Genomic DNA, 17,363 nt, shown 5'->3' on the forward strand with positions numbered 1-17,363 from the left:
AGAACCCACATTGTTGGAGTCATTCTGCATTGTAAGCCAGCTGTCCAGCCATCACAGCCCAACCCCTCTCATTAGTAGATGGATGAGGATATTGTGCTGGAACCATGTACAGAATGCTGAGAAGCCTGATAACGTGGACATTAACAAGATGTTTCCATTAGTTGGAGCGTCTATGACCTGAGGGGACACTCTCAGAATTAAGGGATTTAGAACTCAGATGAGCAGGTTTTTCTTGTGACAGAGAGTGTTGAATCTGTAGAACTCATTGCCGCAGAAGGCTGTGGAAGCCAAATCATTGAGTGTATTTAAGGCAGAGATAGAGAGGTGTAAACAACAAACCAAAAGAACTGCAGTTACTGGAAATCAGAAACAAAAACAGATAATGCTGGAAAAACTTAGCATGTCTGGCTGCATCCACGAAGATAAAAGAGGTAATGTTTCAGGTTCAGTGAACCTTCCACAGAACTACACTAAGTTAAAAAAAATCACACAGCACCAGGTTAGAGTCCAACAGATTTACCTGAGGATCATTGATTATGGAGTAAGACCAATAGGGGCGGCGCTCCGAATGTATCCAGATAAACCTTTTGGACTGTAACCTGGCGTTGTGTGATTTTTAACTTTGTTCAGCCCACTCCAAACCCCAAGTCACATCAGCCATATCAACAGACTCGATGGGTCAAATGGCCTAATTCTGCTCCCGCGACTCATTGACGCCGCAGGCGGATGCTACTGCGTAAATGCAACTGCGCACCCACCTGGGTGAACGCGCTTGCGCGTTACTGTCACGGCCGGCCTTGTTCGTTGGCAATTGAGCGGCTCCAACCAGCGGCGACCGCCTGAGAGGGCGGGGAGAAGATCTGCGCTAGAGGCCGAGGGATTGGGCTTTTACTCCGGACCTTTACTGCAGGAAAGCACGAAACATCTGACCGTACGGAGTGAAGTCTTCGTGTCCTTTTCACTGTCCTTGATGTTTTAAAGCGAACGAAAGTGTGAGCTTTTAGTCTGAGAGAGGCGGATGGCTCAGAAAATTAACGAGGCGTTGGAACATATAGCCGCAGCTGAGAAATGGTAAACAAGCCGACGGACGAATTTGAATTGTTTTGTTTTTCCTCCCATTTACAATATTGCTTGAGGCAGTCGCTGTGTTTTATGAATGGAAGAGCTAATCCGAATGGGTTCTAACGCTTCGTTTTAACTGAAACGGCTCGCGGCCTCTGGTCTGCCTGACCCCCGACCGAAGCATTCTGGGAGTTGTAGTTCCATATCCTGTGTTTAGATCAGAGTGGTACTGGAAAAGCTCAGCAGGTCAGGCAGCATCCGAGGAGCAGGAAAAGCCCTTCATCAGGAGTAGGGCTGATGAAGGGCTTTTGCCCGAAACACCGATTTTCCTGCTCCTCGGATGCTGCCTGACCTGCTGAGCTTTTCCAGCACCACTCTGATCTAAACTCTGGTTTCCAGCATCTGCAGTTCTCACTTTTGCCTAGTTCCATATCCTGTGTCTACCACTGTTGGCATCCGTTGGTGCACTAAGATTCCCAAGAACCTTTGCGAACTATATGCTTCCTGTTTAGGTCTTCAATAAAATCAGTGCAAATGAAGCCAAATTCACTGGTTATGTTACTTTTTGATTGCCTCTTGGGTGTACTGTATTGCTTGATTATATTCATTGGCGTTACAATGGCTGAAACCTCCATGCCAATGTATTTTAGGGGTGGTGTGGATTTGATTGACTGAAAACTGCATTGGACTAGTCATATAAACAGTGGAAATGTTAGAAAACTCAGCAGGTCTGGTAGCTTGTGTGGAAAGAACAGTATATTCATGTCAGGTATGACGTCAGCTTTTCTGAAAGGTTAAAACGATAATCCCATCGGAGAGTAGAACTTCAGATGCGGATGCCTGGAAGAGAGGTGGAAGTGAACTAAGTACTCAAATATCACAAAGCAGAGTTGCTGCTAGACCTGCTGATAAGTCTCCTGCATTCTGTTTGTTTCACATTTCCAGCATCCACAGTGTCTTATTTCTTTTTCAAGCCATATAAGTGCTGTGCCTACAAGTGCAGGCTAGGAATCCTGCAGTGAGTAACTCACCTTGTAATTCCCCAAAACCTGTCCACTATAAGGCCCAAGGATAATTAGAAATGGCCAATAAATGCTGGCCAACCCAGCGGAATCCACAACTCATGAATGAATTAAAAAAAAAGTGGCACAGTTGTGTTGCAGATGTCCCTAAATGCTATCAACGTTTTGATAGCTCCAATGTCCATTCTGTGCAGTACAAACACACTGATATCAATTCTTAAATTAATCCTGTATAATTTTAAGCAATAGTTTTACAGTATAACTAAATTGTATTCTGCTCTATTTTTATATGTGGTTGTGTTATTTGCTGGGATTAAAGAACTCTAGCTAGATGGGTTGCTGACGCTGGAGCTATTCTTTTTGGATAAAAGATTAAGTTGATTTGATGCTTGCAAAATCATGAGGGGCCTATAGGTAAGGGAAAACGTGGTGGAAAGATCGAGAACTAAGGGACACCAATTTATGGGGATTGGCAAAAGAAGCAAGGATGACATTGCAAAATCCTTTTTATTCTGCACATGGTTAGAATCTGAAATGCTCTGCTCAGGCATAGTAGTCAGCCTTTCAGAAGTGAATTACATAATAAAAAAAAGTTTGCAATGATACCAGTGGAAGATAGGACTATGTGAGTTGTTCATCTCCAGAGGTGGTACAGACCTGACATGCTTCTGTACTGTATGTATCCCATGATTCTTAATCAGTGCAGAAATTGATGGGTCTGGAAAGGACAAGTAATAATTCACTAATAAAGGAATGTTAGCTTCATGGCTCGTAGCAATTTTAATAAAAATCACAGAAGTCATGTGGTCTGGAAGGCTCTGTTCTAACAAATGAACATCATTACCTAGTGCCAAATCGTCGTCTTCCCTATATGCATTATTTTTAATCAAATGATCAACTCGGCTAACTGATACATTTTCAGAGCTTAACATTTTAATATATTCATTAGTTCCTTATTAGCCAAATGACAATACTGTGTTCGAGGTGCTCGTAGAAATTTAGTGGACTGATGAAGTTGAGACTATCTTTGCATATAATAAGTGTACGTTAATATTGATTGAATTCTTGAAGGGGGAACTTGGGGGAAACTCTTTCAAAGTACTAAAGCAAGCATCATTTTAAACAAAAAAAAATGGGATGTGAGCATTGCACCAATATTCATTATCTATCCCTAACTGCCGTTGAGAAGATTTGGTAAACTGCCTTCTGGAATTGCTGCTGTTCATTTGGTGTAGGTACACCTACAGTGTTGATTGAGACGGGATTCCAGGATCGTGATCTATTGACACTGAATGAACGGTGATGTATTTCCAAGTCAGGGTAGTGAGTGGTTTGGAGGGGAGCTTGCAATTGGTGTTCTTCCTACATATCTATTGCCTTTGAATTCTAGATGATAGTGATCAAGGATTTGGAAGATGCTGTTTGAGGCTTTAATGAATTCCTGCCCTGCACCTTGGAGAGGGGATAAGCTACCGCTTTGAGTCAGTGGTGAAGGGAGTAAGTATTTAAGGATGCAATGCCAATGAAGTGGGCTGCTTAGTCCCGTATGGTGCCAAGTTCTAAAGTTGTTGGAATTTCATTTGTCCAGGCAAGTGGGGGGTATTCAATTACACTTCTAACCTCTGCCTTGGACATGGTGGACTGGCTCTGGGAGTCAAGAGATGAGATTGTTGGACCAGGATTCCTAGTCTCCGAACTGCTATGATGAGGTGCATCTTTATAGACAATAGGTGCAGGAGTAGGCCATTCTGCCCTTCGAGCCTGCACCACCATTCAATATGATCATGGCCGATCATCCTTAATCAGTATCCTGTTCCTGCTTTATCTCTATAACCCTTGATTCCACTATCCTTGAGAACTCTATCCAACTCTTTCTTAAATGAATCCAGAGACTGGGCCTCCACTGCCGTCTGGGGCAGAGCATTCCACACAGCCACCACTCTCTGGGTGAAGAAGTTTCTCCTCATTTCTGTCCTAAATGGTCTACCCCGTATTTTTAAGCTGTGTCCTCTGGTTCGGCACTCACCCATCAGCGGAAACATATTTCCTGCCTCCAGAGTGTCCAATCCTTTAATAATCTTATATGTCTCAATCAGATCCCCTCTCGGCCTTCTAAACTCAAGGGTATACAAGCCCAGTCGCTCCAGACTTTCAGCATAAGGTAGTCCCGCCATTCCAGGAATGCTGATGTGTGATCTGATTATACTTTTGGTAAGGAAATGTTATTGAACAAACTTTTAAGAAATGGTACGTGTTAAAATTGAGCTCCTTTGAGAGTGGTTTTTTTTTTGTCATTTAAAGAATACATCTATTTTATCTTGAAGCAATATCTCAAATGTTGTTAATGTCTTCATTTGGAGTTGAGAGTGCTATTAATTTTTCAGATCATATATGAATAGAAATTTGGCTCTTATGGCGCAGTGGTGGTCTGAGCCAAAGGTCTGGCCTCAAATGGCTTGCTGTTTATAGTTTTATTTAAATAACTTAAACATGAATGTAGGAGGGTTAATGAGTTTGCAGATGATACAAAGATTGGTTGGGTGGTAAATAGTGAGGAGAATAGACTTAGATAGGATGGTCAGAATGACTGACTGATCAGTGGCAAGTGGAATTAAATACAGATAAATGTGAGGTTATGCATTTGAGTAGGACAAACAATGTAAGGGAATACTTGATGAATATTTGGACGTTGGGAAGCACCAAGAGTAGAAGGAACCTGATGTACATGTACACCAGTTCCTTAAGGTATCAGGACAGGTGGATAAAGTGGTTCAGAAAGCATTTGGGGTACTTGCTTTTATTAGCTGAGGCACAGATTTAAAGAGCAGGGAGTTTATGTCGAAACTGTACAAAATATTGTTTTGGTCCCAGAGTATTCTGTACAATGCTAGAATCCAGACTATAGGAGGGATATGATAGCACTGGAGAGGATGCAGAGGCTATAGACTAAATGCTGGAAAATGGCATTACTGCAATTAGGTAGTTGCTTTTGAACTAGTTGGGATAAGGGGTGTGTGATTGCCTTTGACATCAAGGCTGCATTTGACTGAGCTCAGTACCTTCTTGAGGGCAACTAGGAATGGACAATAAATGCTGGTCTAGTTAGCAAAGGCCACATCTGCTGTTTGAATTTAAAAAACAAGGACCAGATCACTATTATATATCAAATCTTGGGTAGTTTACTGCAATCCTAACTTTTGTCTAATGGAAACCTAGTTTATTAGCTGTGAAAATGTTAATGCAACATGAGGCTTTGTTAAATACAATTCACTTGATTGGTTCTGTTTTATTTGCAGTCTGAAAACAGGCTTTTTAAAATGGAAACCTGATTATGACAGTGCAGCATCTGAATATGCAAAAGCAGGTAAGAACAAATGATCTTAATGTTTTGAAGTTGCTCAATAATATTAATCTCAGTTCCATATTTGATCTACCCCGTAAAACATATCTCTTTCTATTGTAATATGTTATGTGTACTGAGCACTCGCTAAGTTTATACTTTGTTAATAATTCATAATGCTGAAAATGTGTTGCTGGAAAAGCGCAGCAGGTCAGGCAGCATCCAAGGCACAGGAGAATCGACGTTTTGGGCATAAGCCCTTCTTCAGGAATGAGGAAAGTGTGTCCAGCAGGCTAAGATAAAAGGTAGGGAGCAGGACTTGGGGGAGGGGCTTTGGAAATGCGATAGGTTTACATTTACTTAGCATTATGAATTATGCTGATCTCCAGCATCTGCAGCCCTCACTTTCTCCTTAATAATTCATAATGCTAAGTAAATGTAAACTTATACAGGTTATCTTTCAGGGTTGGCATAAAGATTTTGAAATTTTTACATTTATAACTTGAAATAGTGTTTCAGTAGAAAATTAACAATAATTGGAAGAAACTTCTATTAAATGCACAATTACTTTGTTTTATCGAATTTATCAAGGTGAGATTTAATTGACCTATTTAAAAAAGAAAGTAGGTAAAGTTGTCAAGAAAAACTTATTTACCTTTAAAGGGATGAATAGTCAGTGATGCAGATTATATGTAATTGATGGAAGCATTGGGGAAGAGTTGACAATTGTCTTTCTTGCAGAAGTTGATGGGAATCTGTAATAAGAATAGAGGCAAAATCTTCGTTACATTTAAATAAGTATTTGGATATAACTTCAAGTACTTGAACATGAGTTCCACGTCGAGTTGGAAACTAGGTTAAGGTGGATGGCACTTCCTTGGCGGATGTGCTCCATCTATTTAGTACATTTTCTGTCTTTGCATGTTGTGAGTAGTGAATAATTAAATGAAAATTGCTGTTGTATCTTATAATTTCATATAAATTTTTGTATTCTGTTTCTTTGTAGCTGTCGCATTCAAGAATGCAAAACAATATGACCAAGCAAAAGATGCCTACCTAAGAGAAGCAGAGTCACATCAGAACAATAGAGCGTATCCTTTTCTTTAAAGCTGACTTCTTGAAGGAAGTGCTTTACTTGATATTATGTATATTATGTATTAATATTTTCAAAACAAATTCTAATTCATTTTTAGGGAAGTAAGATATAACTAGGAAGATGTTTTGCATTGTTTTATACCAAATTGAACAACTGCTAAATTGGAACTATAATGAGGATGAACTACCACAGGGCTTTTCCTCCTTGAATTTTATTACTTAGGCTTAAGGATAATGCTAAGAGGCTATTTTTACTGATTGGAGGAGAAAGTGAGGACTGCAGATGCTGGAGATCAGAGCTGAAAATGTGTTGCTGGAGAAGCGCGGCAGGTCAGGCAGCATCCAAGGAACAGGAGAATCGACGTTTCGGGCATAATGCCCGAAACGTCGATTCTCCTGTTCCTTGGATGCTGCCTGACCTGCTGCGCTTTTCCAGCAACATATTTTCAGCTCTATTTTTACTGATTGCAGAGTTTAGAACTTGGAACATCTGTGCAGAATAAGGGTTTCAGTCATGTAGAATTCAGATATTGAGGAATCTATTCACTTAATTTGTATTGGGAATATTTGGAATTCTGTACTCTGACTATTCAGTTGTTGAATATATTCTGGCCAGATCAAAATGGTTTTGGACATTAAGGGAATTTAGGAATGTGGGATAGGAAAAGAAAGTGGAATTAAGATAGGAAATTAACTTTATTCAGTGGAGTAAGCTTGAGGTGTGTGGCCAATGTCTGCTCCTACTTCTTAGATTCTTTTGAAAAAAAAACTGAGAGAATGATGTATACAATAATTTTTCACTGTTGTGGGGAAAATCACCAGCCTCTGAGTCAGAGTTCAATGACAGAGTTTATTGTGCACGGGAATACTGTAGCTCCGGGGAGAGAGAGACACCAACCGCACAGTGGTCAGCTGCGATTCTTCTCTCCACCCAGAGTACATGTCAAGATACTTTTATACGTTTTGTAATATGACAGGTCAGTAGTGAGGTTATTGTCGTTGTAGCGTAGTTTGTTTATTGTAAGCATTACAGAATCACTGATAGTTTTGGTGCAGTCATTGTCAGTTCCAGTGCAGCCTTTGTTAATTTTGGCACGGTCATTCAGTTTCAGCGCAACCTCTGTTAATTTCAACATCTGTGCACAAGTGCATTACTGTAGTAATGGGTGCTAATCGCTCTTCCTGAGAAGGATGATTACTGCAGCCCTGGCTGTTAGCACTTTGTATTGAGTCCGTATCAAATAGTTAGCATTTCTATCAAAGGTGTTGGCTAGACCCAGACACTTAGGTGGGCAGTATCCGCTACTCGTGTATTCTCTCCCCCACCTGCCTTAAACTAATCAGCTAGGTTGTGAGTGCATCATGCTGGCATCCTGGTGGCCCCAGGCAGTATCTGTGTTTGCTCTGCTGTCTCTCTCCATATTGTAGTCTGGTGGCCATCTTGTGTGTTAAGTGGCCAACTTGTGTGTCCGTGTGCCTAGTGTCACCCTGCCCCGTGCCATCTCCCACTTCATCACCAAATGCTGATATATCACTGAAGTTATAATGTGTGCATGGGAGAACTTTAACTTTGAAGAAAATTGTTGCCCAATGTCCTTTCAAGTTGCCTGTTGTCTCCTTGCTCAGCTGCATTTAAAAAGATTGCAGCTTGGTTGTAAATTTGTTCTCATTTTCTGTTCCAAGAAACATCCCAACATTACTGTAGACTTTTGGAGTTATTAGGTAGGCAGAGTCTTTCTCTTGGCTCTGTGGTAGCACTTTGGCTTCTGCATCACATGGTTTTAGTTCAAGCTCTACTTCATGGACCTCAGTGCAGTGCTAAGGGATTTTTGCATTGTCAGCGATGCAGATTTTTCCGATTAGGGATCCCTTCCTTACATCCCCGATAAGCTGGCCGACATTTATAGATATTATTACTGTTTATAGATAGTTAATATTTCCCAAAAAAACTATAGGATATAATGTGGTCTAAATCTTCAAGCATGCAGATATGGAATTAAATTAGTATTGAGCCTGAGCTTTTGAGTTACCTATGTGTCAATTTTCGACTCGGCTCATATTTTGTAGTTGAGTGCTCAATATGTTAGAATGTATTTTAAAATTCAGGACAATCCAGCTAAATAGTAAAGTTGCTGTAGTCTTTGTGGACCATGGAGCTGCTCTTTCATTGGAGAAATTGACAGCTAGTGTTTTAATGTGAATGTCACCACTGATCTGAGCCTCAGACAAGGTGAAATAGAGTCCTTCATAGTTATCTCAACCAATGTGGAAATTGAACCCAAGGGGTTGGCGTTATAGTGCATAGCGGACCAGCTGTCTCGCCAACTGTTTACCAACCCTCCCCCTTCCGCTCAATAAAATGAAGGTGAATTGCAGTTTGGAATATGCTGTTAGGCAGTTGAAAACTAAACACAATGTGGCATATAAACTTCATTCACTGTTTTCAGAGCAACTTCTAAGTATTTCTAGGACATGCTTCTTAAATACACTATCAGGTCAGTAGAGGGATTGCAGATTTCTTTTAAATGAAATATGAATTGGCATGATGTGACATATTTTGAAATAAATCAATAAAACTCTTCATGATAATTTTTAAATTGGAACTTAAATGAAGAACATTCAAATTATTATTTTATTCCTTTGCAAGTGATACTTGACAGCACTGAAGATCTCTTACATCACTTTGATAAGCAAAAGTAGACAGAGTGATAATTGGTTAGCAACAAAAACAGAAATTGTTGGAAAAGTTCAGCAGGTCTGGCTGCACAGATCTGCTGTTTTGTTTCTGATTTGCAGAATCTGCAGGTTATTCAATTTTTATTTGATAAATTAAGTTCGATTTGTCCTTCCTTTTGTGGATAGGTCAGTTTTCCACATTATTGAATAGATATTGAAGCTGCTTTGGAACAGTTTGGCAAGGGCGCGGCTAGCTCTGTACCACAGATCTTTAGGGGTATTGCCAGAATGTTGTCACAGGACTACTGAAAGGTTCCGACCTGAAATGTCGACTGCCCTGCTCCTCTGATCTGCATGACCTGTGCTTTGTCCACTCTACGCTTTGTCGACTGACTTTCAGCATTTGCAGTCCTCACTATCTCCTTGGGCTGATATGTAACAAGTAATATTTGCACCACACTATATCAGGCATTGGCCACCTCCAAGAGAGAATATAATCACCTCTTCATGTTTAATGACATTACCTTTGCTGAACAGAACCTGTGCTATAAATACAGTTAGAAGTTTGAAATTCTGTAGCAGGTAACTCACCTGCCTTGCTGAAGCCTATTGATCTCCATAGCACAAGTCTGTTTGCCTGGTTTTGTGCAGTAACAGTCAAGAAGCTTAACACCATCCAGGACAAAGTAGCCCACCTTCAACATTCATCATTGATGAACTGTGGCAGCAGTGTGTACCAAGATGCATTGTAGTGACTCATCATGGCTGAAGGACAGGGTCAGCAGATGTATGAGGATCACATCATTTGCAAGTTCCCCTCCAAGCTACATTCCATCCTGCTTTAGAAATATATTATTGTTCCTTCATTGTCACTTAGTCAAAATTCTGTAACTCTCTCCCTAATATCATTTTAGCTGTCCCTACACCCCAAAGGCTTCAAAACTACATTCTCCAGGATATTAAACGCTGACCCAGCCAGTGATGGCTATGTCATTTGAGAGCATTAAAAGCAACAATTTTATTAGAATCCTGAAGTCAGCACAATTATGTTTTCAGTGAATGCTGAAACAATCTGATTCCTTGTCATTGGCATATTTCATTTAACGATAAGATCCAGATGAGACATCACTCTGTCTGAGATCACACTGAATGGTTTGTAATATGTAATGATATATATTCGCTGCTGACACTACTTTTTGTCTTCCTTAACATTTTGTTCATGCTAGTTTCTTCCATGCTGCTAAGTAAGTATTGTAAATTTCTGCTGCTTTTGTTTTCTTTACCCCAGGGAATTAAATTAAAACCAATATTAATGGTGAAGTTAGAGATTTGCCTAGTGCCCTTCTAATGGAATGCAGCAGTCCAAAAGAAATGATATAATTTGTACATCTGATCAACCGAAATTTAAAAAACTCTGGAATTTGGTACTGATGAGAAAAGCATCAAGAGATGGGGAAAAGGCCAGGATGGAACAATTGAGATTCCTCAATGAGATCTTTTTAATTTTAAAAGTAATAATACTTAAAGTACAAGTCAAAAATTTAATTCTGCTTCCTTCAAGCTCAGGAGATGGTGGGAGCCCATATCAGCTGAAGAGATTCAAGCCTGAACTGCTTTTCATGTTGTTGGGATAATTATTAGGGGTTTATGGTAGATGGACAAAAACAGGTTGCTTTATTTTTCAGCATGTTGGACAAATCCACAGAAAGGATTAACGTTTTGCATTACTATAACTTCATATGTTTTAATTCAGTTACAGGTTTAAGTTGTATTGCTAGATGGCAAGGATTCATTTTGTTTTGTTTTTGGGGCCAAACTTTGTTTCTTGTGCGAAATCAGATTCTTCAGACTTATCCTTTTGTCTATTACTATGGTAAGAAAAGCATCGCTTATTCATGTTGTAAACACTGCATTAACATTCAATTGTATTTCTTCCTAAAATTGATATCTGTTTTGGCTTTAATGTAGTTTCACACCAATTTTTAAATTGTCTGGTGATTGGGGGACCTCCATTTGCACTTAATCATTTCCGTAGGTTATGTGTAACTTCGTTTGTCATTACTTTTTGTTAATAAGTTTCTTACAACTGTACTCAGATCTTGCATTAGAAATTTTAAGCAACTGGGAATTCACTGATTGTTCAAACCATGCAGATCCATGCGAAACTCTTGCGTCCCCAGGTTTTTAGTTGAAGAAAGTAAAAAGCGTGAGATGAGAGGGAGAAATTGACAAATGTATGCTTTAAAAGGGAATTGGAGGGTGCATGTACAAATCATTCTAGTACCTTGATCTTTCTATTTGTTTTGCTGCTACTGAACTAGGAAGTGGCATCAGCAACTGGACTTTCAGTTTGCAGATTTTTTTGTTTGACAAAATCAATTTCTTCCCAGTTGTGTTAACTTCCATACCTTTTTTATAATGTCATTATCTCACTGTTAAGTAGAAATTAAGGGAAATTCTTCAGTCAAGACAGCAGTCAAAAATAAAATTGCTACATGAAATGAGTTTTGGATTTTTTTCATTCCAGGTACTTGAAAATATATTTCTTCAAAAAGAAATTCTGATATTGTAAAGTAATTAACTCTGGTGATATCAGAGAATTGAATCAACATTGCAGAACTGGGCTGATAAGTGGCAGATGGAGTTCAACTTGGAAAAGTGAAGTCATTCAGTTTGGAAGGTTGAATTTGAATGCAGAATACAGGGTTGAAGGCAGGATTCTTGGCAGTCTGGAGGAATAGCGGCATCTTGGGGTGCATGTCCATAGAGTCCTCAAAATTGCCACACAAGTTGATAGTGTTGTTAAGAAGGCGTATGGTATGTTGGCTTTCATTTGCAGAGGGATTGAATTTGAGCAGCAAGGTTCTGCTGTAGCTCTATAGAGCCCTGGTTAGACCACATTTGAAATATTGTGTTCAGTTTGACTCATTACAGGAAGCTTTAGAGAGGGTGCAGAGGAGATTTACCAGAATGCTGCCTGGACTGGAGGGCATGTCTTATGTTGAGGGAGCTAGGGCTTTTCTCATTGGAGCGAAGAAGGATGAGAGGTGACTTGATAGAGATGTACAGGATGTTGAGAGGCATAGTTAGAGTGGATAAACAGAGATTTTTTCCAAAGGTGGAAATCTCTATCAAGAGGGACATAATTTTAAGGTAATTGAAGGAAGGTTTAGAGGAGATGTCAGAGGTAGGTAGTTTACACAGAGAGCGGTGGGTGCGTGGAATACACTGCCAGCAATGGTAGTAGAGTCAGATATATTAGGGGCATTTAAGAACTCTTGGATAGGCACATGGAAGATGGTACAATAAAGGGTATGTAGGTTAATCTGATCTTCGAGTAGGATAAAGGGCTGGCACAACATCGAGGGCTGAAGGACCTGTACTGTTCATGTTTTAACATTAAATGAATGCACAGACAAAATTGTGAAATGACCATATGTTTGAAGCTGCATTTTCTATTAAGGTTTAGGTCAGATTTACTTTCCAAGCACTATCTTTGTTCTTTTGTTTCAATTTTTTTTGCACTAAAGGCAAAGATGTTAGTGGACTGCTAATGTAAAGGCCAGGACAGAGGGATTTTCAATTCAGTTAATTAAAAATTGAACAAACGTCTTATTAATGACCATGAAGCAACTGAATTTTTTTTAAAAAACAGCAAAAAAATACATCTAGTTCACTAATCATCTTTTAAGACAGTAGAAATACATCCTGCTTTACCAATATGGCCATGCAGACAATGTACTGCAACAGAAAATACAAGATGGAGTAAAAACAGCCATTGAGCATCACCTTGCACAATCAACCCTGCAAAGTCATCCTCACTCAAAACTGGAATCTTGTGCCAAAAGTATTGGACTGTCCCATAGACTAATTCAGCAATCTGACTCAATAAAAGTACCAAATTATATTTTAAAGTTGATGCCCCAGACTTGTCCATTGCCATTCTTGGGTAAGTCTACACCAACGGATGTGGCAGCACAGTAGTTTACAATTAATGGAATGGCTCTGGGACCTTTCAGCATTAAGTAGAGTATTAGAGTAGAGTAACTGGTAGAAGACCGAGGTGGTGGTGGAGGGTAGTTTTCCAGACTGGAGGCCTGTGACCAGTGGAGTGCCACAAGGATCGGTTCTGGGTCCTCTACTTTTTTGTCATTTATATAAATGATTTGGATGCGAGCATAAGAGGTACAGTTAGTAAGTTTGCAGATGATACCAAAATTGAGCTGTAGTGGACAGTGAAGAGGGATACCTCCGATTACAACAGGATCTTGACCAGATGGATCAATGGGCAGCGAAGTGGCAGATAGAGTTTAATTCCGATAAATGCAAAGTGCTGCATTTTGGGAAAGCAAATCTTAGCAGGACTTATACACTTAATGGTAAGGTCCTAGGGAGTTTTGCTGAACAAAGAGACCTTGGAGTGCAGATTCATAGCTCCTTGAAGGTGGAGTCTCAGGTAGATAGGATAGTGAAGAAGGTGTTTGGTATGCTTTCTTTTATTGGTCAGCGTATTGAGTACAGGAGTTGGGAGGTCATGTTGCGGCTGTACAGGACATAGATGAGGCCACTGTTGGAATATATTGTGCAATTCTGGTCGTCTTCCTATCAGAAAGATGTTGTGAAACTTGAAAGGGTTCAGAAAAGATGTTGCCAGGGTTGGAGTATTTAAGCTATAGGGAGAGGCTGTACAGGCTGGGGCATTTTTCCCTGGAGCGTTGGAGGCTGAGGAGTGACCTAGAGGTTTACAAAATTGAGGGGCATGGATAGGGTAAATAGACAAAGGTTTTTTTTTCCCTGGGATTGGGGAGTCCAGAACTAGAGGGCATAGGTTTAGGGTGAGAGGGGAAAGATATAAAAGAGACCTACGGGGCAACATTTTCACACAGGGTGGTACGTGTATTGAATGAGCTGCCAGAGGAAGTGGTGGAGGCTGGTACAATTGCAACACTTAAAAGACATTTGGATGGGTATATGAATAGGAAGGGTTTGGAGGGATATGGACCAGGTGCTGGCAGATGGGACTAAATTGGGTTGAGATATCTGGTCAGCATGGATGGGTTGGACCGAAGGGTCTGTTTCCATGCTGTACATCTCTATGACTCTATAACATATATACTGGTACAATAAAAACGAGACAGTGTTCTTCCAGGACCGAGGTGCTATATGAACACACAGATTGCACAGGAGTACAATCATACACAGGACGGCATAAAATGCAAAATGTGTAAGATAGCACAGTAATTCCTGACAAATTACAATGTAACAGAAAATGATCATTAATAAAACAGTATTTTAGCAGCAGTTCAAAAGTCGCCCGAAAATTGCAAATGGAATAGAGTGGGATCACACAGCATTAAGAAGTCTAATGGCTTGGGGGAAGAAACTATTGTGCAGTCTGGCCGTGAGAAACAGAATGCTCCGGTATCTTCTGCCAGATGGTAGGAGGGAGAAAAATTTGAATGAAGGATGTATTGGGTTGTCCACAGTGCTGTTAGCCTTGCGGATGCAGCGTGTGGTGTAAATGTCTGTATTGGAGAGAAGAGAGAGACCCCAATGATCTTCTCAGCTGTCCTCACTATCCGTTGTAGGGTCTTACTATCTAAGATGGTGCAATTACCGAACCACGCAGTGATGCAGCTGCTCAGGGTACTCTCGATAAACCCTTTGTAGAATGTGTTGAGGATGGGGGTTGGGAGATGGGCTTTCCTCAACCTGCTCAGAAAGTAGAGGTGCTGCTGGGACTTTACTATTTCTTAGCAATGGAGCTGATGTTGAGGGACCAGGTGAGACTCTCCGTCAGGTGGACGCCAAGAAATTTGGTGCTCTTCACAATCTCCATTTGGAAACTGTTGATGTTTAGCAGAGAGGGATCACTCTATGCTGTCCTGAAGTCAACAACGATCTCTTCCATTTTATCCACATTCAGAGACAGGTTGTTGGCTCTGCACCAGTCTGTAAGCCATTGCACCACCTCTCTCTATGCTGACTTGTCGTTCCTGCTAATGAGACCTACTACCAACATGTCATCAGCGAACTTTATGTAATTCGAGCTGTGCATGCTGCACAGTTGTGTGTCAGCAGGGTGAGCAGCAGTGGACCAAGCACACAGTCCTGGGGGGGGGGGGGGATAAACTGGTCCCAATATGGACTGACTGAGGTGTCTGTCAAAAAGTCCAGGATCCAGTTACAGAGGTAGGTATTCAAGTCCAGCAGGTTCAGCTTTCTACTCAGGTGCTGAGGAATGATAATGTTAAATGCAGAACTGAAGTCTATGAACAATAGTCTGTCTTGTCCAGGTGGGGGAAGGGCCAGATGGAGGGTGGTGGAGATAGCATCATCAGTTGGGTTGATACAAAACAGCAGGGTGTCCAGTGAGGGGGGCAGCAGGATCTTGAAATGCCTCATCCGAGCCTCAACGCTTTATGATGATGGGGGTTAATGCAACAGGGCATTATCTCCAAGCCTGATGGTTTCATGTTACTGAGTCGAACGTGTGAAGAAACCTCTTCTAGATTCCATCTACCACTCTCGCTCAGCTAATGAATAAGTACTCTTCCATGTTGAACTGGAAAGAAGCTCTAAGAGTAACAAGAATGCACTCTGGGTGGGGAACCTCAATGTCCCCAAAGTGGCTTAGGTCGAATCACTACTGACCAAGCTGATTCAGTCCTGAAAACGATATCTGCCAGATTTGTTGCATTGCAGGTAGTGAGATGGTATTGGAATGAATAGCCGTTCCTTTTGGAGAGGAATCCCATCTACACACAGATCATTCTCTATTATGTGTAGTTATTCCACTTTGCTACATTGGACAGGCCCAGGATCAGTCTGGTGTCTCAAAACTGGGCATCCATGAGGTTCAGTGGGCCTTCAGTGGTAGCAGAATTACATTTAACTACAATTTGTAATCTCTCACATTCTTTCTGTGCTTCAAGGTTCAGGAAACCAAACCCTGCTTCAGGGGAGACTAAAGGAGAGCATGAAGAAGCAGCATTAGACATACCTGTAAACATGTTTCAAACCTAATGAAGCTATAACACAAAGCTACCTGCAGGCTAAATAGCAGAGTCAGTATTCTGCAGATGGAACTGAATAAATCTCATGCCAAAAGATCAGAACAAAGCCTTGAAGTCTTGTTACATTCAGTTCTGAACGATGTTGGGCAATTAGTTAACTAACTGGAGGATAATCCAAAAACATCCCTATTCTCTTTGATTTTGAACACAGCATGTTAGTGCAAAGGACACAGCTGGAACAGTAGCTTCTTCAGCCAGAGTTGCCAACTCTTTGATTATCTTCTACTCAGAAGGCCTGCACCAGCATAGATGCCAGTGTTTAGACAATTCGATTCCCTTTGGGTATGTTACATTAATGGCCCAAGGTCGTAAATATAGAAATGGCCATGAATCTTGACAATACCCTAGTTATGATACTAAAGTTTGTGCTGTGGAACTAGCAGCACTCCTAACCAAGCTGCTGAAATGCATCAAAAACGCTGACCTTTACCTGACGATGTGCAAGAATTGAGAGAGTACATTCTGTCGGCAGAAAGCAGTGTAAATCCAATTGGTCATTATTGCCAAATTAGCCAACTAACGAGTGGTTTAAAATATCCCTCATTCAGCAACCTGCCCACCAATGTTCCAATATTGATATTTGCAGAACCCCTAATTCTAGAGCTCTTTATAGTCTTAGTCCAAACATGGGCAAAAGAACTGAATGCTAAAGATGAACTGACAGAGACTGCCATGACATCATGAGCATTTGCCCAAGTATGGTAAAGTTGAACTCAATGAAAAAAAAGAATAAGCTCATCATTAGTTGATGTCATATATAGGGCAGAAAGTGCTTGTTGGAAGTCAGTAATTTCAGTCCAATTAGGTTGCCACAATGTAGTGTCTTGAGTTTGAATAGTCTTCAGCAGCATTATCATTAAAACATAAGGTCAGAAGTGGAGACATTTGGTGATATTAATGTTTTTTTAAAGCCATGGAACAGCATTCCAGTTTGATCTCAACAATTGAGTGTTGGAAGTCTTATTTTCAACACAATGGATATTTTGAAAAATATAATTTCGTTATATGTTTTACGTGCCTACTTGTATAAAAAGATGTGCAATCCTTCTTGAAATATATTTTTATTTATACCGTCCTTTTCAGTGCTGATGT

The 17,363-nt window shown here is 40.5% G+C and overlaps 1 protein-coding gene across 1 annotated transcript in view; it reads left to right on the forward strand.

Moving 5' to 3' along the window:
* The first annotated feature begins 867 nt into the window (after window positions 1-867).
* The window catches only part of napgb (N-ethylmaleimide-sensitive factor attachment protein, gamma b), a 53,130-nt gene continuing 36,634 nt past the window's right edge, over window positions 868-17,363 (forward strand). Inside the window, exons 1-4 of the mRNA XM_043687753.2 lie at window positions 868-1,071; window positions 5,381-5,448; window positions 6,431-6,515; window positions 10,422-10,439. Of these exons, the coding sequence (XP_043543688.1) occupies window positions 1,019-1,071; window positions 5,381-5,448; window positions 6,431-6,515; window positions 10,422-10,439 (224 nt within the window). The 5' untranslated portion in view covers window positions 868-1,018. The remainder of the gene's footprint in view (window positions 1,072-5,380; window positions 5,449-6,430; window positions 6,516-10,421; window positions 10,440-17,363) is intronic.

This window comes from Chiloscyllium plagiosum, unplaced genomic scaffold, assembly GCF_037043375.1.
Source record: "Chiloscyllium plagiosum isolate Xiang-an unplaced genomic scaffold, Cpla_swu_hap1 HiC_scaffold_4, whole genome shotgun sequence".
In the NCBI taxonomy this organism is placed as follows: Eukaryota; Metazoa; Chordata; class Chondrichthyes; order Orectolobiformes; family Hemiscylliidae; genus Chiloscyllium; species Chiloscyllium plagiosum.